The sequence below is a fragment of the Lytechinus variegatus genome, chromosome 1 (assembly GCF_018143015.1).
Source record: "Lytechinus variegatus isolate NC3 chromosome 1, Lvar_3.0, whole genome shotgun sequence".
Lineage (NCBI taxonomy): Eukaryota > Metazoa > Echinodermata > Echinoidea > Temnopleuroida > Toxopneustidae > Lytechinus > Lytechinus variegatus.
The window spans coordinates 71,399,705-71,423,605 of record NC_054740.1 but is presented as its reverse complement, the minus strand read 5'-3'; the positions used below and the strand labels follow the sequence as shown (position 1 = coordinate 71,423,605).

The 23,901-nt window shown below is 36.5% G+C and overlaps 1 protein-coding gene across 2 annotated transcripts in view; it reads right to left on the bottom strand.

Moving 5' to 3' along the window:
- LOC121421844 (von Willebrand factor D and EGF domain-containing protein-like) overlaps nt 1-16,705 on the bottom strand; it is a 59,431-nt gene extending 42,726 nt beyond the window's left edge. For both annotated transcript variants that reach the window (XM_041616646.1, XM_041616653.1), the window contains exons 1-3: nt 14,962-16,705; nt 3,156-3,319; nt 1,819-2,044 (exon numbers count right to left, since the gene is read on the bottom strand). In XM_041616646.1, coding sequence (XP_041472580.1) covers nt 1,819-2,044; nt 3,156-3,319; nt 14,962-15,124 — 553 coding nt within the window. In that variant the 5' untranslated portion in view covers nt 15,125-16,705. The remainder of the gene's footprint in view (nt 1-1,818; nt 2,045-3,155; nt 3,320-14,961) is intronic.
- Between the last annotated feature and the right edge of the window lie 7,196 nt (nt 16,706-23,901).

The following is a 23,901-nucleotide window of genomic DNA, read 5'->3' as shown; positions in this document are numbered from 1 at the left end:
CAAGGAGAACAGTCGACTTTGGAATTAGTCACACCATCACACGTGCGTTTCATTTTCTCCTTTCAAACTGTCATCACTAGGGATGTGGAGTCCGCGATCTACTCCACGTACAATTTCATGACTTTGAACTACAAGAATCCCGTTTGATACCCACGTACAATTTCATGACTTTGAACTACAAGAATCCCGTTTGATACCCACGTACAATTTCATGACTTTGAACTACAAGAATCCCGTTTGATACCCACGTACAATTTCATGACTTTGAACTACAAGAATCCCGTTTGATACCCACGTACAATTTCATGACTTTGAACTACAAGAATCCCGTTTGATACCCACGTACAATTTCATGACTTTGAACTACAAAAATCCCGTTTGATACCCACGTACAATTTCATGACTTTGAACTACAAGAATCCCGTTTGATACCCACGTACAATTTCATGACTTTGAACTACAAGAATCCCGTTTGATACCCACGTACAATCTCATGACTTTGAACTACAAGAATCCCGTTTGATACCCACGTACAATTTCATGACTTTGAACTACAAGAATTCCGTTTGATACCCACGTACAATTTCATGACGTACAATTTCATGACTTTGAACCACGCGAATCCCGTTTGGTACCCATCTATAAAGCACATAATTCATCCGTGTTCATTACTCTGGAATATCCGTCAGATTCATACTTTAAATTCAGAGTACTTAAGTCAAACCAAAAGCAGCGTTGATGATATTCTAGGCTTTTCAGAATGTCCTGGAAACGGAAAGGTAATATCTCAGTCTTCTTTTGAGTGGAGATTCAACAAACGTGATTATGATTGAAGCAGAATGACAAAACAAAAATATCCTGTAAAATATAACTCCTTTGGTCTTGAACGACTTATTGTGTGGTTCTAAGAACAAACCTTCAAATATTGCTATACTTTGAAACGGTTTTAAATAACATTTAAGAAGGCAACATAGAATGTAGGCCAATACAAGATCCGTTGCTGCCTATGGGATGTCAAGGCAATCACTTCTTTTGTATCCACATCACATTGCGAATTAAACAAGTGTGGATACAAATTAAAGAAGAAATCGATTAGATCTCCTTTAGGCAGATCCTTGATCTTGTGGCAAATGTGTTGATTCACAGATACACTGCTTCTGCTCTTGTCCAAAAAACAATCTCCTATGATCTAAGACCATGTTAGACTTCATACTCTATGCTTGTCATACACTCTTATCCATTTTCTTATTTCACTGATATTGCATGTGTGTGTTTGCGTTTAATCTGTTTTCATGGGGAGTTTTGTCTCTTTGGTGGATCAAATAAAGGTCTTACCGATAACCGGCCCGGACAAAGGATTGGGCCATCTTTCCGCATCGGAAAACATCGGCATCAGCACATATTTTGGTGGGTGTGCTGATGCGCACAGACGCAAATACAAGTTCTCTGCTCGTGTAATGATATAAATGAACGATCGATGTCAGGGAAATGGAATCATTTTTTTATCAAAACAGTCATGAGGCTATCTGCATTCGCCGAGTCAGTAAAAAGTAACAATCCTTCATGCGAAGGTCCATTGGCCCTCTCACACCTGTGGCACAGCATTGGGTGTGTTTTGGGGCCGACAAAAGCCAGGACAAGGGGTATGATGCTGTTTTTTACTCTGAGCAATAGGAAAGAAATATGAAATAGACAATTACGAAGAACATCCCTTTCATTGTGTTCCACACTGTGAACACACTGTGGCAAACACTGTGAGACAAAGTTTTGACGGGAAAATACAGACATGACATGACGTGATTTCTCGAAGTTCCCTACCTTTCGCACAGTATGCCATGTTACATCCTCTGGCAGGCTGCAGAAGATAGACGAAGAAATCACCACAGTTGGTCACCGTTACGGGAAAGCTGAAGAAACAGCAAGACTGGGTGGAAGATGGAGTCCAGGAAACACATGCAGCATGTCGGGCACTCTCTCCTGGAGGTGGGAGGCTGTCACCCTTGGTATCTAACCAGATTGGTGCTTCTGTTCCACACTGATTTACCTGGAAATAAAGAAATCGAACCAGGTATCTTGAAATAAAAGTGTGGTAGCTAAATTGGTTGGGAAGCGGGGCCTTGCGTCATTGAGACCTGGGTTCGTAACAGAACTGATGGACCTTTTACAAAGACAACACTATGTAGGTCCATCAAAGACATCAGTCCCACGGCTGCTCAGCAGCACGTTTCCATTGTATCTGTACCTTAAAACAATGAGTGAATGGACCCTACCCACATGACCTATGTGTTCGATGAGATGAGTGTCAGCTTGCTATCAGAAAAATTTTCCAATAGTCATTCTTTTTTATTTCGAAAATGATTACAAGAAATCATGAACATAGTCTAGACTCACTGACAGATTAAAGGGGAAGTTCACCCTGAAGAAAACTTTCTTGTAAAAATAGCAAAAAAAATAGTAAAAAATATTGGTGAAGGTTTGAGGAAAATCCGTGAAAGAGTAAGAAAGTTATTAGAGTTCAAAGTTTGGGATTTGTGACGTCATAAACGAGCAGCTGTCCCATGTGTTATGTAATATAAAATGCATAAATTTCAAATTTTGTATGGTTCCTGATGACTTAATTTTGTTTTCTTTTCATGATCGGGTGTGAAACGATTTGTCTATTGATATACAAAAGTTGCAGTGAAAACCATTTTCAATTTTCTGAGAAAATGACATTTCATTGATTTTTTACCATTCGCTATGTAGGAATGCTGCTCGCATATGACGTCACAAATCAAATAATTGAAATTCTAATAACTTTTTAATTATTTGATGAATTTTTCTCAAACCTTCGGCAATATTTTTCAATAACAATAAACTTTTTGTCAGGGTGAACTTCCCTTTAAACATTTATGGTTGCTAAATTTCTCAAAAGAATATTGACATCGTCTTAAAGCTCATTAACCCCATTGCGATAGATGATTTAATAAAAACCTAAAAACCAAAGCGTTATTATCCAAACGTTTCGTGTACCATTACACAACATCGATATTTTTGTCAAACCTTTACTCTTCTGCCTCTTCCATGTTTTCTGCACTCTCCGGCATAAGATAGCTGGAGCATTGTACTTTATTATCATAACTTTGGTCATCATGAAAGCACTAACGAGTCATTACCTGGACACATTCGGTAGGCAGTTCTGCTGATTTTCCGTAAATGGTGAATCGGTACCAGCCTCTTTCGATTGATTTATCGCATAATTTAATTGTCATTGCCGAAGCCGAGTACTCAACACTTCGATATGGACTATCGAGGATACGATGTTCTTCAGGAGAGCACTCTGAAACAGAATAAAACAAAAAGGACATGTAACGTGATGAATACTACTAATAATAATGTGCATATGCAATAGAAAAATAGGGAAAATCAAACAAAGTTATCACAGTTAATTTTATCAAAACAAGATTTGGATTTTTTTTAAAATGACATCTTAAAGTTGAGCTTGATTTCACTTAACATTCATACACATAACCTGGTCGTTCGTTATGCAAATACGGGAACTGATTAGATGACGTCACCCACTCACTACTACTTTTTGTATTTTACTATAAGAAAAATGATTTTTTTTTATTTTCTCCTCATTATAATGTGAAACAAAATTCGATTCCTCTATGAACATGTAGACTCCCTTATCAGAAAGAACACACTGTGAAGCACAGTGTATCAATACTAAATGTGTATCACACTGTGATCATCGTCATCCCACTGTGATAAAGTGGTGCATCTGTATGCGTAAAAATGACCGTGTTGTTACGCTGTGTACCAAACTCATGTAATTCATATGAAATGAAATGCAAAAGAAATAGTGAGTGACAGCATTGACGCTCTCATTTGCACATCACTGTGTTGTGAATAGGCCTCTAGCTGTTTCTTGAAAAATAGGCGAAATTTTAAAATGTCATAAGTTTCTTATTTCAAAACCAATTTCGCTAAAGTTTTGGTTATATAGTTGTTTTTTCCTTTCTAACCCAACCATCTTTTTGTTGGGATGAACGTAACCTTTAATGGTCAATTGAATTGTACCAAATAAACAATTCTTGCATGCAGTCACGCGAGACTACCATCCGGGGATTTTCGTGGATACAACCCGATTATGACGTCAATATAGTTCAAAAGTTTAGGAGCGAAGACCTAACCGCTTACTGCTGGGGTGTAAACCGCCACACATTAAATCATTTATTTATTAATATTTCTCACTTCATTGATTAAAAGCAGATATCATCATGTCATCGAGCTGATTTGAATAAAAGAATGCATGAAAACAGAAAATAAAACAAGCATTTGATTACTTTTCGTGAAAATGGGATGTAGAATAAGAAAATAACACTTAAAACAATGATATACATGGTAAATATGCGAATGAAAAAGCACAATTGATATTTCTTATGTGTTTGAATTTTGAATTACTGTTTAAATTTTCAAGTGTTCATTTTTTTTCATTAATCTCCAATCAAAATACGTATACATTTGATGAAAACTCAGATTTAATTTTTACGTCCTCCCAATTTCTGTTATGAAGATGTTTAAGGTCAAGTCAACTTCAGATAAATGTTGATTGGAATAAATAGAGAAAAATCAAACAATCATTATGCTGAAAATTTCATCAAAATCGGATGTAAAATAATTAAAATTTCGCATATTTTTCACAAAATAGTGATATGCACAGCTCAGTGACATGCAATTGGGACAGTCGATGATGACCATCACTCACTATTTCTTTTGTGTATTATTGTTTAAATTATACAATATTTCATTATTTACAGATTTGACAACAAGGACCAACTTGATTGAATCATATAGCATTAAACAATACTAATTGCACATGTTCAGGGGGAATTTATCGTTGTTTCACACGACAACAGGGAGAAAATCGGAATATTTCATATTATAAGATACAAAAGAGAGTGAGTGATGTTACCAATCTCCTCATTTACATACCGATAAGGGTGTATGAACTATTTTATGAAATTAGGCGAAACTTTAAAATGTCATAACTTTCTTATCATACATCCGATTTTGATGAAATTTTCAGTGTTATGCATGTTGGATTTTTCTCTTTTTATTCAAATCATCCTTTTGTTGGTGTTGACTTGTCCTTTAAATGTACATAAGGTTATATGGAAATGCGCGCTTAAATGCTTTATATGTTCTCCTCATTTTTGTTATCAAGATGTAATTTCACATTTACAGGTAGCGTTGGCGAGTATTTTTCATTGAACTTTATGTAATGAACAGGGGCAGGTGAATGTGGTATGTCAGGTATGCCTTGCCCACACATCAATGGTTCCCACACAAGCACCTGTCCTCCGACGACTCATCTAGTTAAATTTCCTCGTAAAAATCATCTGGCATGCTGGCGGCAGCGACCCACCCCCCAACTCACATAGCTGAAGGAATTTATTTCCTACATCATGTTCATCAATGTCATACGATACAAACGTTTAGAGATAAGTCGCAGGAGTATGTTAAAAAAATATATAAAAAACATTGAATTTAGATGAAAAAAGTTTAAAACGGTTCTGCATTTCTAATTAACCATAATTTCGTGAAACAGTATAGGTATGAAATTTGGAATATAGAAATAATAGAAAGAGAGAGGTAAAATATTTTTTTCATTTGCCTACCGATGTTCAGGAGTTGGAATCTTTTATTATAGTTCGATAAATTAAATTGTGTATTTTCTTGGAAATGCGAATTTTTAGTCAGCTTGTTCCATGATGACATGAATGTGGGTGCAAAGTGGAGGTTACAACTTTTCTTCATCACTTTCTATACGAGCAAGCGTCATCACAATTATTGTATTTTGTAAATAATTTCACACAAGTCATTGCAAAAGATGAGCAGGGTGAAAAAAAAACCAACTGTAATATCTACGAGAAGCGTGCGTTTAAAAGATATCTTGCGTGTCAAAATTTGTAACAAGACCAGCTCAGATCATTCTACAGCTCGTATCTAAATTTCCTGGTAATTTGCCCCTTTTTTCCTCTTCAAGAAACCCATCAATTTTCCCTTGCATAATGTCATGAGTCAATCAAAATATAAAAATAAATGGATAACATGGTATCATAACTGAGTGATGAAACTTGGGTATCCGGAGAGGTGGGTTTCTGACGTCACAGTGTAGGTCACGTGGTGTCTGCTGCTCGCGATTACTGGGGCAGGTGTTTTGACGGGGAAGGGTTTGCACGCAACTCTGCAGGGGATCTATGCCTACTCTTGAGCGGTCCTACTAAAGTCGACATTAATAATTACCTATGACATATAAAAAATTATGATGTATATTTTCATTGTTTAATTGCCTCTGGAAACTTCAGTTATATAACAGGCCTACACTTGATGGGGAATCGAATACTTAACGCAAAGGGGACTTCGTTAGGATAAGAATCACTCTCTTAGGGTAAAATATCTTGTGCTAAAACACCTCCTAACCTCTAAGATTTTTCTAGGGATGCTGCGTTTGTCCAACAAAATAAGTAGAACCCCCTGGAAATCATGTTGCTATGCTAAAATGTAATTTTTTAAAAACTAAAATCACCTTTATTTTGGAGCAAAAACTTTTTATTTTTTCTTGCTGGTTGTCATTTTTTTATATTCCTTGATGTTATCAACAACAAATTCTTACAAATGTATTCCCCCCAAAAAATATATATACATAAAATCATCCATCCATATATCGTCTACGCCTATCAAATTACAATACATTGGGGAGTTAACTTGACAGAAGAAGGTGCTCGTAAACACAATATTATTAATACCTCCATCATCTGATACAGACAGGCACTTCTGCATTATTTCCTGTCCTTGACAACCTAACTGTACAAGACACATGTGACATACCAATCCCTCTTAAAATACGGTGAAGGTCATTACTATCAAACTAAAGGTCATTGACCTCTCAACTCCACTGTACGAGGCTAAAGATTCCATCCGGGAGAATAAAATGATGAATTGAAAATGAACAAATGAAAAAGGAAAAATAAATAAGTCGGTTTTTCCACTTCCTGGCATGGTGATTATTTTGCCTTGACAAGGATCGAAGGGTGTGAAAATAAGCCCCGTTTTAAGTTTCTCTTAAGTATTCTACTTTCTTCTTGTCTTCGACACAACATTGTGTTTGCATTCCTGCTTTACTATGATCAAAGCCTGCAGGGCTTTTGACATTTTCAGACGATATGCCTTTCAAAGTTGCACGAAGAACTACAGAATTAAATTAAAGCCGACCTACTTCCTACATTCACCTCCAATCTACTAAACTAAAGTTTACCAAAGAGAGAGAGGGAGAGAGAAGGAGAGAGAAGAGCCGACAGGAATCAAGGGCACGCAAGGTTAATGGAAAGTGTCCATTTTGGGTCAATATTATGTTGTAAGTGGGGATTCGACAAGCTTTAAATTGAAACATACCCTTGCAAGATGTCCCTAGGGCTACGGTTCGGAGGAAGGTGAAATAATACCCAAGTTTTAATTCAAAACATGATCCAAAAGATTTTTAACTTCCAGGTATTAGGTGACAGACTGCATACGAAAAGGTATACTTGGCGTTTCATCTATCATATTAAAATATCAGGAAAATGTTATACTGGCCATAGTTGCTTTGTGGATACAAAATAATAACCTCGAAAACAATATGTAATATTCCGTTTTTCCTTTAAATGTAAATGAAGGCAAATACGAAATGAGAAGTATGTCGGCGGTTGAATCAATTAGCATGCTGGGTATTATGGGTATTTATCAGCTCTATAAATGCATCCTTCCTGTTAATAAAGAACAGTTCAATGACCTAATCTGTCATGAAGGATTTTGCTATGTCAATGTTCCAGTCTTGATTGTGACGATTAATTATCCACCAAAATTATACAACCTCAAACAATAACAGATGGATTGACTGATTCTTTTTAATAATGCTGGGTTCACCAAACTTAACTAATAATGATACAAAATCACAAATACATAATACAAAAAATAATCTTTAAGAAATAAAGCAGACAAATACAAATTGATAAAAATTGAAAGAGAAGCAGAAAAGGTTTTAATGAAATATGGCTTAATTACATCCTGTTTAAAACATATATAAATACACTCAATAATTGGTTAGGATATTAAACGTGGCTTGCATCTTTTTTGCTACTGTGTGAGCGCTAAACAAAATGACGCTTGCCATTGCTATTTCAGTTGCATTGAAATATGAACACAGGTAAATTATCTATATGTAGATGCGCCATGTTGAAGTGACACTCGCTTCGGAAAGATTATGACACACTGCTCATTACAAATCGTTGATTGATATCAAAATATTTTTTGAGCAGCCTGGTTCACTATTTTGAAGGAATGTATCAGCTTGTTCTCGCTTGCTAAAGAAGCTAGCATTGTCGAAGCTCTGTAACAACCGGTCATGACGCAGTGACGCATAATGTCACACCAACCCATAATGTCGCATAGTGTGACATTGCTGAGCTCTCGTTTTGCATGACGGAGGCCTCTGCGACGTCGAAGTTGACGATTGAATCATCTGCACTTGCGTCAATTCTCCGTTTCATCGTTTATCCAGTTTTTACGACTGTTTTCAAGTTGAATCAGTGGTGTGCTGAAAAAGACACCACAACCATACCAGAATTGGTCACGTGATACTTTAAATCAATACGTCAATTCGAGTATACGTCCTCGTTTTCACCTGAAACTGGCATTATTACACGCACACACACATACATATATAATCTTTTGTACTTCTTTGTCATCGATCAGTATGTCTGTTGCCAGTCAGGAATCTTAGGCCTCCAATCTGTCCTAAAAATTGAGACCAATTATTTGCAGACGGCGCAAATATAGTTTCGACCGACGTAGAATAAAGTATCCGTTGTCCAAAACGATAACTCATGCGTCACGTCCACTAGTGGACGTGACGCAAGCAAGTTACAATAACGTTGTCCACAGAGCAAGCACAAGCACTTCGCAATACTACATCATGTCCACTCTCCTGGCGAAAGGAAAGTGCGGAGCGTTGTGGCCCAGTGGATTAGTCTCCCGACTTTGAAACAAAGGGTCGTGGGTTCAAATCCCAGCCATGGCGTAATGTCCTTCAGCAAGAAATTCATCCACTGTGTGCTGCACTCGACCCAGATGATGTAAGTGGGCACCGGCAGGAAGTAATTCCTAAACAAGCTGTGTGCGCCTTAATCGGTTGTCTAGCTTAGCCGGGGTAATAACAATAGCAGTGCCTTTTTTTAAAGCGCCATGAGCACCGAAAGGTGGATCTGTGCGCAATATAAGTAGCCACCATTACTATTATTTGGGAGATATCCAAACTGTCGATATGTCAGGCAATGTTAGTGAGGTTTGAGCATGCTCAGTGTCTGCATTGCTCTACTCCATCGACTTTGAATATCGTGAACACAAAGCTAGCTATAATCACCTACTTCATGTCTATCATGTCTATCAGTGGACGTGGAAGTCGAAAAATCCCAAATGGCACAGACAACGAATAATCTCACGCATAATTTCAGATATTCTGACGCATAAAGGTTAAATATAGTTCTCAGAAACGGATTACGATTGACTTGTGGGATAGCTATGAAAATTACAATTTTTGACCAATATAAACTTAGTTGAGCTGGCAATTCGCCATGATAAATAAGACAGGATGGAGATGATAACTATCTTTGTGAATTGCGATTCTTATCTGTGGCTGAATAATAAATTCCAGAAAAGATTCTACAAGCTAACAAGACCCGAAATTAAAACATGGGGGTATAATCTGGGTAAAACATTTGAGGGAATGTAACAATTTTGTGACATGTGGTTTCCATGACAGTTTATTCAACTGTATCAATCAAAGTATTATTCAGGGAGATCTTTCAAGGTAAATCTGAATTTGAATCGCTAAAATAAATCACATAGTGTATTTTTCTGCACACTCAAAGAAAATTGTTACAACAAATCTAATCATAGATATACATGTACCTGTGTGCAGTGTTTTATGTATTTTAAAGGGTATTTTGATATTTTTTTAAGAAAAGAAAACACTGGTGTCATCGGCTGAAATATAGACGAAAGGGGCTTGAAATAATTCAAACAATCATCAAATAAAACATGAACAGCAAAGGGCAAAAAGTGAACCCTGTGGTACTCACTATGATATCATAATTATAATCATTTTATTAGCAAAACTACTTCCTTCTTCGCAAAAAAAACATCTTCTTTATATCACTCCAAAGTCCTAAATGTAATGCATTGCTCACCGAACTCCGAAACCTGAATTTTCTTGTAGTCAGGAACCTTCGATTACTTGGCCAAAGCATAACATGTTGTATTCGTAGTAGACTTTCCGTAAGACCACTTTGTCTATTATTTATCATTGTTTGAATCATGGCCCGTGCTTGCAGACTATTTTTTGTCCTAAATTGGTGGGGCTAAGGGGGGGGGGGTCTTAGCCCCACCAATTTCCCGGGGTTAAGCTTAGCCCACTTCGTTTTCACACTACGTTTTAGCAAAGTGGGCTAGCACGGTAAATAGTACGGTACTATCTGGCCCTGCAAAAAAGAAGGGTTAGCCGGCTTATTGTGGTGCTAGCACCACAATGCGGTGCTAAGAGATGCAGTGTGAAAACGAAACAGGGCTAAGGAAAGTGGGGCTAAGCATTAACCAATCACAGAAGTCGAATTTGCACGTTAATCACGCTCTTTTACACACGCTAAAATTTCCTTAACCCCGTACTATAGGTGGGGCTAAATTGCCATTTAGCCCCACCTATAGTACGGGGTTAAGTTTAGCCCACTTTCGTTTTACTCAAGCGATCTTAACCCCGTACTATCGCTCTTAGCACTGCAATTGCTGGGATAACCCTGCTTTTTTGCAGGACCAAATAATCTCGTACTAAAAGTGGGGTTAGCCCACTTTGCAAAAATGCTGTGTAAAAAGAAAGTGGGCTAAGCTTAACCCCGTACTATAGGTGGGGCTAAATGGCAATTTAGCCCCACCTATAGTACGGGGTTAAGGAAATTTTAGCGTGTGTAAAAAGTGTACGATTGAAGTACTTGTACTACGAATGATCAACAAATGTATTTAAAGCATGAGCTACCACTAGTCCGGGGTCATTGGGTTAGCGAGTTTCGTGTGTGAAAAGCAAGCATTCCTTATCCGGGGTTAGCTATAACAATTTGGCATGTGTAAAAAGGAAAAAAAATAGTACGGGGTTAAGGATAGTACGGGGGGTTAGCGATAGTCCGGGGCTAAGAAAATCCTGTGTAAAAAGGGTATCTGTGTGGTAAAACCATCAGTATTCATGAGCTGAGGGATAGTCCGGGGTTAAGGCATTAACCACGGTTGAGCAGATAGTATGGGGTTAAGAAAGACAGTGTGAATCGAAAAAAAGATAGTATGGGGTTAAGGAAGACAGTGTGAATCGAAAAAAAGATAGTATGGGGTTAAGGATAGTCCGGGGTTAAGGATAGTATGGGGTTAAGGAAATGCAGTGTGAAAAGCATAATATCAGTAGATAAGCCATACTTCCTCACTGTTAGAACAGGGACTCAGTCTGCGGTCACCGCACCCAAAGAGGGCTCAAGAAGACTGCGTTACGGAACCGTTCTGGGTCAAAGAGATGCGCTCTATCTTGGCGACCTACTTATTATTTTGAAGGCATGGAGGGATGCGGAGAGGGAGGGTGGTATGACAAAGATGTGATGACAGAGAAACCTTGTCAAACAGAGCATGGAATCTGACTCACAGCTTGTTCTTAAGGTGAAACTCGAGGAAGATTGGATCAGTTTTGTGTGTAATAATTGTCAGGAGAATTCACGTACTAGTACTTGTGTCGAATGATACAGCCTGAAGTACAGTAGAGAAGGCTGAGCTGGTAATTAACAAAATATTTCAATCAGGATTGTTAACATTATTGACCTCAGACAACATGCTGTTAAATATGCCCTCAATAGGTTCAGTTTGAAATGAGATGGTTAAGGCCTAACAATATCCTACTAAGATCGAGAGGATACGAAACCTTTAAAAAGATGTGAAGCGATATTCCTGATATTTCGGAAGTTCCTTAAAATCATTATTCTCAGCTCCAAAAAGATCTCAGGAGAAGAATAAGAGCCTCTGTTTAATAAAATTTATCATAACTCTCTGGAGAATTTTATGTCAAGTAAAACTGATTCATAACTGTAAAGGGGGATTTTTTTTCAAATTAACTCCCCAGCACTTAGTGAGTGAATCGAATTTTATTTCTTTTAATTTCTATTCAAATAGTCTAGTGGGTACATAAATAGGCATACATATTAAGTAAAACGACAATCTAGAGGGGGCTGCCAGTTGTTGTCAATGATTTGCCTATTTCCCAAACCTCAAGGATTTTAGGGGCTAAAAATGATTAGCTAAGCTAAGCTAACACATTATTTGGTTATAATCTCATATCCAGATCAAGGGAAAATTCTAATCGAAAATGGTTTTTAAAAAAATGCTTGGACTGAAGTCAACAAAATATGAGGATTTGTAGAAAGCGTGTAGAAATCTCCTTTATATTGATGAAGAATGTGATATTTTCCATTATAAAATAATCAGTAAACATGGTATGACTGAATAATATAAAACCTTTTAAACATTTGAAAATGTGTTTCAAATAGCTCATATCAATATTACTTTATCATTAGAGTTCTCGATCTTTGTTTACTAATTTATATTTTCAGTAGCTATTTTACCATATTTGATAATGTAGATAATGATAGCGATTGTCAGTGTAGATTAAAGGTCGAGTATATGGGTTTCATGCGGCATTCTGAATAAGAATCGCAAAGTCCAGTATCAGTAATATAAGCCTACCAACGATATGGTTTAAAAGAACAAGCAATAACACTAACATCTTCGTCAAAATCAGACGAGGAATATCAGGGTTAGGACATTTCAAATTCCTACGTTATTTCAGTAAAACAGTTATTCACAACTAATTTTAAATATTAGTTTACAGAGCACATGTCAAAAAATTCTAACACATGAGTATTTGTTTCATCCCTACACAAGTTTATCCACAAGTTATCATTTTAACAAAAACCTGCTGTTATTATACGTTTTTTAAGCAGATGGTTTGATACCATTCAAGAGATGATTCGATATTGTATTCAATAGTTGATTCCATACTTGGTGCTATTTCTGCATGAAGAAAAAAAAACTTGTCGTATTCACAAAATGGCCGCAGTCGCACCACCAAGATCGACTACAAAACGATTGATTGTTGCCATTATGTGCAACGTGATAGTTATGATCGACCACGCCGTTGTTTCGTTAGTGTGACCGTGTCATGTCAATTCAAAAGAAAACCTACAGGTCTCCAAATTTCGGCCTAAGTAACAAGTGCTCATCAACCACAAAAGATCAAAAAAGATTCCACGTAGTGACAAACTATTCACCATTATCAGATTCTAATTACGAATGAATGGTGCTTTTCCGAGGTTTTTAAAGGCAATTCCCATTGGTTCTTTTAATGAACAGTATTTGGAGCGTTAATCTTCTTCTTCTGGAAACAGTACAGTCCACCGTCTGGTGTATTGTCGTACTGGGAATTTTGGGCATTTCATGTGACGACCTCAAAATGTAGCCTTCCTCATCAAAATACCCGAATCCTGTGCCAAGTGAATGGGTGCGCAGACATGGGGTACCATTTATTTTTCAATCTGTATCTTGATCTCTAAGATGAACATAAATGAGAGGAGATTAGCTTAATCCCAGATAAAGGTGCCCAAACAGACCGTAAAAATAGGGCGCGATGTAGTTCTTGAGTGAGGTAGATCTAGTTGTAACATTCATATTATCCAAAGTATGATACATGAAAAATAATAATCGAAGTCTCGATAGACCCTAGAGATAATTATGTAGATGCGGATTTTAATGGATCTAGCGTTACTTCATTTTATTTCTATTTTTGAATTATCATCCTATACAACTCCGATTGGTATGCCCTAACAAGTGAGAAATCTGAATTGAGTCAATAAAAAATCGAAGAAAAAAGTCATAAAACCAAAAAACATCACCACTCGGTATAATCATATTAAAGAACTAACGTTTGAAATATACTTTCACTTGATAATGTGACGCAAATCTATATAAAGAAGGCCATATCAAGTGTGCTTGTCTCCGGCGAGAAAACAAATTATGGCAATAAGTTAAACAATACAGAGCAAATTAAATGAAGTACGTGGGAAAGGAAATACAGAGACAAATAAATATAGAAATGAATGAATGAATAAATAAATATATAAATAAATAAATAAATAAACGAATAAATAATTAAAAAAAAGTTGAAAAAATGTGGATTTCAAGGACTCACGCAACCTCTGGATGTGGTTTGAATAGAAATACGAACGAAATAGCGCGTGAAGTCATCGCTTCCCTAGCTTAGTTTTTTCACATGACAGTTTTGAGAAATCGAAACTTCGAAACTTTGAAAATGACGTGTTTTTCTTATTTTACATGCGATTTTGAAGAAATTTTCAGCATTATGCTTGTTTATGATCAGCTCTATGTTTGGTTGAGGCACACTTCAAAGAGTGTGATAGCTTCATGGGGTGATGGTCTCAGACGGTTTCTACGCAAGAGGTGAGGTTATCAGTTTACATGTCCCTGAACAGCGGGTAGGTCTTTTCCATGCCTGAGCAGGCGATTTCTAATTTCATATCCATTTACCATGGAGCTACATGCATTTACCAGTGTTACCTTATCATTCTCGCCTCGTTCGTTCAACTGTAATGCCTTCTTTCCTCCTACTAAACATTTATGGTTTATTGTCCTGCTTTCGCTTCACCCTATCATTTAATATCATCATCATCATCATGCTTTTCAACTTTCTCTCACAGTCTCTCTGTTGTTTCCCCCCTCTGTATCAAAAGTACGAGGTCAATGCATGGGAAGTCATTCTTTACATTCATTATGTAAACTTACCGGTCTGTGCCACTGCATTATGCACCGTGCCTGCCAGAACGAGGACGAGAAGAAGAGCGTGTTTCCACGTGGATGCAATGTCCCGCTGGGCCAGTAGCCCTGGTTTGACAGCCTGACAGAATCCCGATGTTCGACGCACACCTACAACGACTATATTATCCATAGTGAAACGATAAGTAGTACAGAAGTCCAAACCGAATCGATTTACAAAGTTTCATACCCTTCTCCTGAGTCCGAAGTGAGTGGCTCAACGCATTTATGATATCCCCGACTTGAGAAATAACTCAATATGTGATACAAACAAATTCAAACTCGGAAAGCATCCGAATCTGAAATTCGTCGTCGTTGATTCGATGACATCAAAATGTTTGTTTACCCATTAGCATAAACCTTGCCCTACATTATCTCGAAGTTGAGAGGTAAATCTTTTCTCTAGTAGGCCCTCAAAGATAAATCCCAAGCATGACTGTCATCAGGTAGACGCACACGCAAAAGAAGGAACTGTTATTGAACTTGTCATCTGTAAGATAGAACATACTTTGTTTTCTTTGGTTGGATGTTTGTAAATGGTAGACGTGTTTTCCAAACAAAACAGGGTGGGCTGGAGAACGAGAGGCCGAAAGTCAATCAGTGATGAAAACGTTCTTTGATGGACAACTTACACGAATGTTCTTCTATCAAAACAAACTCTTTCATTCAGGATTACTTCGGAAAGGTCCGTAGGGGGTAGCCTTAATCATGTTAGTGACAAGTCTCGTTCCATGTCGACAATATGCCTATACAAATCCGTCTTCAGATGCATCGTCATTGTCAGCATGCTTCACTTTCATTTAACATGTATTTGAGATATAATGGCAGAAACAGTTAGTCTCGATCACACAAATTTACTGAAGTCAGTTTATTGCAAGAGAAGTGCTAGTAAAAACGGGGATGTATGGATTCCATATGTCTACCTCTTAACATCATCTCCTGAGCCGATTTGGTTTGCTAAGCTGATGTCCAGGTTAATTCCTCGCATTGTTGAGAATCTGATACATTTGTCAGTTTGTACAAGCGGTGTCCATCTTTCTACGCTCTGTGTCGAAGATTCAGTTCGCACATTGATTCCTGTTTCCCGTGTCTGTTGAAAATATCACTCCATATTCTCTTGCTGTTGACAGGTGGGGTAAAGGCTTGATCGCTAAAACAGCCTCCCCTCTCAACGGGCTCAAATCATCGAGGAACCGAATATATAGAAAAGTGTAAATAAATTACCCTCTGATGCATTATACACGGCGGCCTATCTAATTCACCTTGTTATGTTTGCGATCACTAAATGAATATCAGTATGTATACAACATTGGATCAATCGTTGGTCCCTGTTGGTTGAAAAGTTTGAGGAAAGGTGGACAAGAAAGTATGAATTGCGGTCTAACAAACCGTGCTGATGATCACAAAGCCGTCCGGTGCTTTCATCGCAAGAAGGGAAAGTGGCATAGACCCTCTTTGAGACAAGCTCCTTACGTCATGTTAACAAGTATGTCACTTTATTCATATCACAATCCAAGCTCTCCCTTGATTATTAACCCATTCATAGCTCAGCTGGGCCACACACACAATAATCACACAATTTCCAGCTATTCTCTTGCAAAATAGCACCCCTTTGCTTCAGAATGAAAGGATGTGACTCTGAAGAAAAGATTGGAGACACGTCCGTATCGCTTGGATTCCTCCACAACACTACGACTCCGACTCAATGAATCTGATGGTAAAGTGTGAGCAGAAATCATATTTACATAGTCTCATCACATACTCTATAAGGTATATCATTGTATGTCGCCAACTATTTTACCAAGGAATCGTTGGTGATTCTCACTAACAATTACATGAATACTAGTAGCATGAAAGGGAATATGTACAGATGGTCGAGTGGATATTTATTTCTCCGAGTAGATCAAAAGATTTGGGGTTCTGTTTCCTAAATTGCCACTCTCGATACAGGTGAGGTAAATGGGTAATCAGTAGGGATTTACTGCTTTAAATGTTTAAGAGCTTTATTGGCAGTTATCATGCTGAATCTGGATTAATGAATGATATTCATCGCTTATACACATACAGCGCAATATGAATACTTCACTTTCTTATTGTTGTTATTATCATGATTATCATCAATTTTTACCATTATTATAATGATAAAGCAGGATCTGTTTAGAGAATGGTGTAGTAGCTTTAAGGCGTAGCAGAACATTCGAATGATAACACAACTTCCTTGGGATCTGAAACTCACTTCTTTGGATTCGTGTCAAATCCTCCTTTTAGAAATTCATTCAGTAAAGGTGCCTTGTATATAGACTAGTTTTTTAGTGGGAAGATCTTTCTGAGTCATTTAAAGTTCACGACACGATGCTTTCTTTCTTCGGAGGTATAAAAAACCCCACCGTAAAAGGATGTCACTCGTAAAAAAAAACTTCTCATAAAGGAGGTTTTAGTATTCTTGTTTTTACTTCTCACCTATTATGAGGAGCCGTGAGAGATCGGATCCACAATAAATAGATTTCCAACGGATAGGGATCATTGAGTGAGATGAAAAGACAAACGGCTGATTGCACGAATAGTCGGATCCTTCTCCTCTTAAAAAATCAGAGAACCATGCAACTGGGTAGCATGCATGACTGGAATCATAATTGGTAGTAATATATCGGTATAAGACTACTTTTTAGGTCAAATAAACTATTCATACTACTTCTATTAGTAGGGGACTGCGGTTTAGGCTTTAAAAAAAGAGAAATTATATTCCGATATGATATAAAAAAACGTGCAAAATTGGAAACATCGTATGAAAATCTTGTATAAACCATTAATTGGGGCATTATAAGTAATTTTTTATTATAAGGTATTCAAGGAAACTGTCACTTTAAAACACCATTCACGATATCGGTAAAGCATTAAATCATTTCTTCGTATCATGACATTGTGAACGCTCAGTAAAGTTTGACAATTTCAATTGCTCGGAATTCTCGTTTGTTTTAACTCTGACACTTGATAATCTCTGGAGATATGTTCCGGTTCATATTCACCAATAGGTTTTTATTTCTTTCTAATTAAATTATTCATATATTTGTGCATCAATATGTTTTCATGTTTAATGACCGAATTGAATCATATTTCTTTATCCCCCTTGACCTCCTTTCCATTCATTTGCTAACTTGATGATCATGATCCACAGATTCTATGCGCCATATTTGTTGAGAACATTCATAGGCGCATAGGGTTTGTACAATAGCAGCACCCCGAGAATTGCTTTTGCACCTTTAAGGGTGTATTATATAGCCGACTCGGTTAAACACCCTATAAGGTGCAGAGTTGAACCATGCAATAAGGGTTCAAATGTGAAACCTTTTAATTTTAAGCATTATGCACCTTAAAAGGTGAAAACTTGCACCTTTTTAGGGTGCAAATGAGTATTTCTGGAGCAAATAATAACAAGACGCAAAAAAGGGGAAAGTTTTAGGTGCAAGATTACACCCGAAAAGTTGGTATCATTAAGTGTTCATTTAGGGTTCAAAAAATTTCTTGGTGTATATCAAATGGACTATCCCTTTTGGTTGCTGGTTGGTGATTACTAGTAATATATCTTGAGAGAGGTTTGCAGCGTTAAATGACAATCGCAACTTCAATGACTCTCAATAAGTGGCGTTTGTTAATATTATCAAACCGTTATAATATACAAATGTACTCTTTATAATTTGAGATTTCTAACAACATGGCCTGATTTGACGTGAAAAGTGTGAACAGATGAATGTTTGGTCGGTTTGGTCCAGGCAAATGGAGCAAAAAACATGACGCCGAAAGGCTCTCTTCATTCCTTTTACCACCAATGGTAGTCCTATCAGGAATAGGATTTTGGGGCTGGGGGACAAGATAGTGTGGATATAAAATGGGAATTAATGGTTTTATCACAATAGGAACGGAATATAATACGATTGAAAGGAAAAGTGAACGCTCTATCGGGTCTGGTCAGTTTCAATAGAGAGCACTGCTCTTCATTTGGAATCAGGGTTTTTTTAATCCAACTTTTTTTTACACGAGGAAATGTCCCGGAAGCCACAAGTGAAAGCAATTAATGGTCGAGATGAAAAATAAACGAAAGTTGTATTTTTTTAGAACATTGAGAGTTGGGATTTCGTATGGGGCTACTCACGCCGAAAGACGCACAAGTGTGTGAAGTATGATGTATATATCAATAACAATAATTATGGAATGCATTGTTTCAGTAGCGTTCTTGGCAGGGATGGGGTTGCCTGACATTGTACGATACGCATCAATATGGTGCGAGCCTATATCTCGTAATCAATGTCTCACAATCGTGGCATATATAAAATACAAAAACTGAATTGATAGTGTTATTATATAAGAAAAAATACTGTCTCTGTCCTCTTCTGAATAATGTATATTAATATATTATTGAATTATTCCTAAGTCACTTTAATAGTAATTACGATGATTAAGGTATGATCTTTTTTTACTCATTAGAGATTAATAAAAAAAACTTTACACCTCTAACTCGAAAATTTAAACCCACATAATAATATCATATATGAAAGAGTATCTTCTTCCAAATAATTTGATACCAATTGTATGGGGTATACACTTACGGTTGAATAATATGAAGGTATGCTTTGCTGTGATGTAAACTTGATTTGTGTCAAAGCATGGACCTATAGGCATGGCTGCAAAGGATGAATCCAGATGACCATGTCATTATTCTACATGAGCTGAATTATATTAAAATGACTTAAACAATCAATCAGCATCTAAACTATTATCACTTCTTACGGGTCTCGGTTTTTCATTTGCTTGCAAACTGTAATGTGCGAATGATGAACTAAGTATTTGATCCCAAATAAAAGATAATAATGTTGTTCTAATGATAAGTGGTAAATATGTAGATTACTATTTAAAAAAATAAAAAAATATATGAGACAAAATATTTTAATATGAAAGCTCTCTCAGATATCGGGTAAATCGGGATAATAATAGATAAATAGGCCTATTCTATTTAGAGGCGCACAACAAAAGAAAGATTGAGAAAGTTTGGATGAGTATCAAAGTACCAATATTGAAACTAATACTGTTACGAATAAACTTGATAGTATCGTATTAAGGTTAAGTTTATTTCAATATTTTATTATATCATGTAGTTAGAATTAATATTTTGCTCTTCGGAACAAGGCTAACGGACTGTTTCCATGGTTTCGAAAAAGGATTGGGATGGCAATGGCATGAACTGTGTAAAAAGTGAAAAGTGACGTCTTTTATTTTATCGGGCGAAACTTCGTCGTTCTTTTCTTTTCAACCCTGTATGATTTTGATCCGAGATGAAAGTTAATTATCTTGACTATTAGCTGAACTGATTAACCTTTCTACCCAGAGGTGGACTTTTGTCTGAGCTAGTGTTTCAACGCGTTGAATAGTGAGATTTGGAACCGAGTTTGAACATGTTTCTGCACAACATGTAAATGAACTATTGGGACTACACACACTTCTGAGATGTAATACACAACATTAATGAGAACTGCACAGTGAACGCTGTCAACTAGTTCAACATAGCGGATGAACTTTATGCAATTAAATCGCGAACTGGACTGTGAGTACACCATGAAAACCCCTGAATAAAACTGAAGTGTCGCTGCTAATACCGTATGGGCCCCAACGATCCGCAACATGTATTTTTGGTATATAACTTAAGGTAAAATTTAATCTAGATCTAGAAGTAGAACTATATAAGCTAAGTCTAAGTAGGCCTAACGTTTTAGGCTTAGATTGAAATAGCGAGCTCATAGTCATAATCCACTAATAGCCGAAATAAAAGTAAAATGCCTTGGGATTGAGTCATACAAACTGTAAAATAATGTTCGATTTACAAGTTTATCGAACCTGCTGATATTATAATTAAAGCATGGTGTTGGAAATTGGAAGAAACTTTTGTTTTTTTAACTTTGGAAATTGGAAGAAACTTTTGTTTTTTTAACTTTGTTTACAAGATGCAAACTTTTGATTAAAGGTCCAAAGCAGGACGATTTCATTCTTACTTAACTATATGATTGCTTTAGTGTAATTTTTTGTGAGTTTGAAGTAGAGATAAATCTCTGTCATAACAATACTGTTAGAAAAGATAAAACTTCAGTTTAGATTTAGAGGTCTACAGTGATCGTATAATTCTTATATTCAACGTCAAATTATTCCAGAGAGAAGGTGCTGAGGCAGAGAAAGCTCGCGTACCATTATGCTACACGTGTCTTGGGAGTCTTAAGAAGTTGGTGCTATTCGATTTGACTGGCTAATAGTAAGCTTGTTATTGAAATTGTGCGTTTGTTATTGCAATAGGTTTTCATGAAACAAGACCCAGAGGTAAAACGATAGGCGAACTGTCAGCCTCACATCTTACAGTAGTCCAGATTGGACCTTGTTGTTTGGAAGTGCCCTTTCCCAAAAGCTAACATAGAGGGCACATGTCTCCCAATCTCTAATCAGCACCAATCCACTCATCTTCGCTCCCCACCAAGGCGAAGATGAGTGGATTGGTGCTGATTAGAGATTGGGAGACATGTGCCCTCTATGTTAGCTTTTGGGAAAGGGCACTTCCAAACAACAAGGTCCAATCTGGACTAATCTTACAGCGGAGTATGAACGAATTTAATGTCGGCATGACAAAGAATCTAAGAATAACAGATAAAGTACAATTGAAAGTAAACAAACCCAGGATAGAAGGTAAAACAAAACTATCTGAAAAGGGAAAAGCCTGCATTGCATTAATCAGATAGAGAAAGTAGATTTTTTAAGAAGACAGTGAGCGAGATGGAGAGAGGATTCGGATGTATATGGGTTTTTGTGTGTAAGGGTGTGTGAGGGTGTGTGTGTGCATAGGGAAGTGCGTTTTAAAGTATGATATAGAGAAAGGGACAACATGAAGAGATCTGACACTATACCCTTCTAAATATCCACACTTAATTCACCTATATACCCACATGAAATATGATTTATTGATGACAATTTCGTTTATTATTATCCCGTTTTCTTTTCCAACCAATATTGTTTTCCCCAAATTTATCATATATAGTTTTGCAGTATTATCATGTCTAGTAGAAGGCCCTAATGACATCATGAATAGTGTTTTCGTTGTATTTTTTTAGTATATCTCTTGCACTTTTCATGGCCTCGCTGAAAAAACAACTTTAGGCTGATAGCAGAATTATTAGTCGTTAATAAATAAGTTAAAATACAAATATCATGAGGATGTCAAATTCAAGATTGCTATTCTTCATTCAATTGATTGAACGAGATCCTCACCCCAATCGGCAAAACGCTCGATGTCCACTTACTCGTCAAACACTTTTTTTTTTCAAAGGTCCAACTAAAGAGGGAGACATACACCGAACATATATTTAAAAGTTGACCAATTTCGTTCGCTTATAGTATTTTCGCTTCAGTATAGCATTCAGTTCACGAAATGGAAATTTAGTGAACATAAATTTAATGATAACGATTAAATAAAGTTTTCTATAATACAAAATGTATTTTGTGTTGTTTATTTTTATTTTTATATCATATATATTGGTCCTTCACCCCCTTAATATATTTGGTTAGCGAACTTTTTCAAATAGATAGCGCTACCCGGCGAAATTCACCCGATTTTCATTTGAATTAACATTTTTGGCATTTGCCGGGCAAATTGTCATTAAATATTTTTATTTTTACATAAGATTTAGGATGCTTGTCGAAGGTTTTTGTGTTCTTTTCATTCAATTTAGAAACGAGCCAGTTAGCACTCAAAATATTCAGTTATTATATCGCATTTCTAGCTTTTTTATTAGCGATTGGAATTCCTTTTTTTGAAGGGATCATTCAAGTTAAGAATGCAGGGGAATATATCTTCTAAATGACTTGCGAAACATTCATAATTATTTCATAGAATCATCTAACTTATAATTACCGACCATATCCAGGGGGAAAATATATGTACGGTATGTGTGAAAAACATATGATAAGGAAATAGATTTGAAAACAGATTATTCAAATTTCGATATCATTTTATTCATAAGAACACAGTTGTTTTAAATCTATCATCGGCATTAATAACAACGATTTTTATTTCTTTTAATGTTTATAGATGAGATATACATATTATAAAGTTGAATATTGTATCTTAACATGCAGAATTAACATTTCTAACATAAATATATGTTTGAGCAATATTGAAAGAATAACAATAGATACCCGTGTAATATCCGTGAAATAATACTCTTTTTTAACGAAAAGAAACAAACAAAAGCTAAAAATATAGGAGTGAATTGAAAGAGGGAAATATGTATTCCGTACAAAAGATTTCTAATTATAACAGTAAATTGGCTTGTGATTGTTCTCGGTATGCTTGATAATAATTCTAAAAAAAAATCTTAAAAGGAATTAAATTAATAATCACGTATTCAATTTGTCTCCTAAAGTCACAAGTTCCTTTGTTCTGTCATATCTGCAAACAGACACCTGAATTACGACAGTGGGCGGTATGCTTTGATAGCAATGCTAATGTCTGAGTTTAATTAGCTATCTATGCTATCGGGTGATGGTAAAATATGAATCTAGACCAAAGTTATGAAGTTGATGCATGTCAATGAATCTGCAAATTAAACGAATTACAATTATTCAGTGTGCATAATGTTCATACTCTCCATCAGTTGGATATGAAACATTCTCACCAATTCCTCTGATTTCTAGCAAACAGGTAACAATCGACCTGCAGACGGCGGCCCACAACGTCATAATCATATTCTGCCTTTTAATAGAGCGCCTATATGCAAATACATTATCGACCCGGTGGTCAGATTCCGAGACACAAAAGGTATACACTTTCTCCATTCCCTTGGGAACATACCAGCAAAAGCTTACAAACTCGGCAAGTTC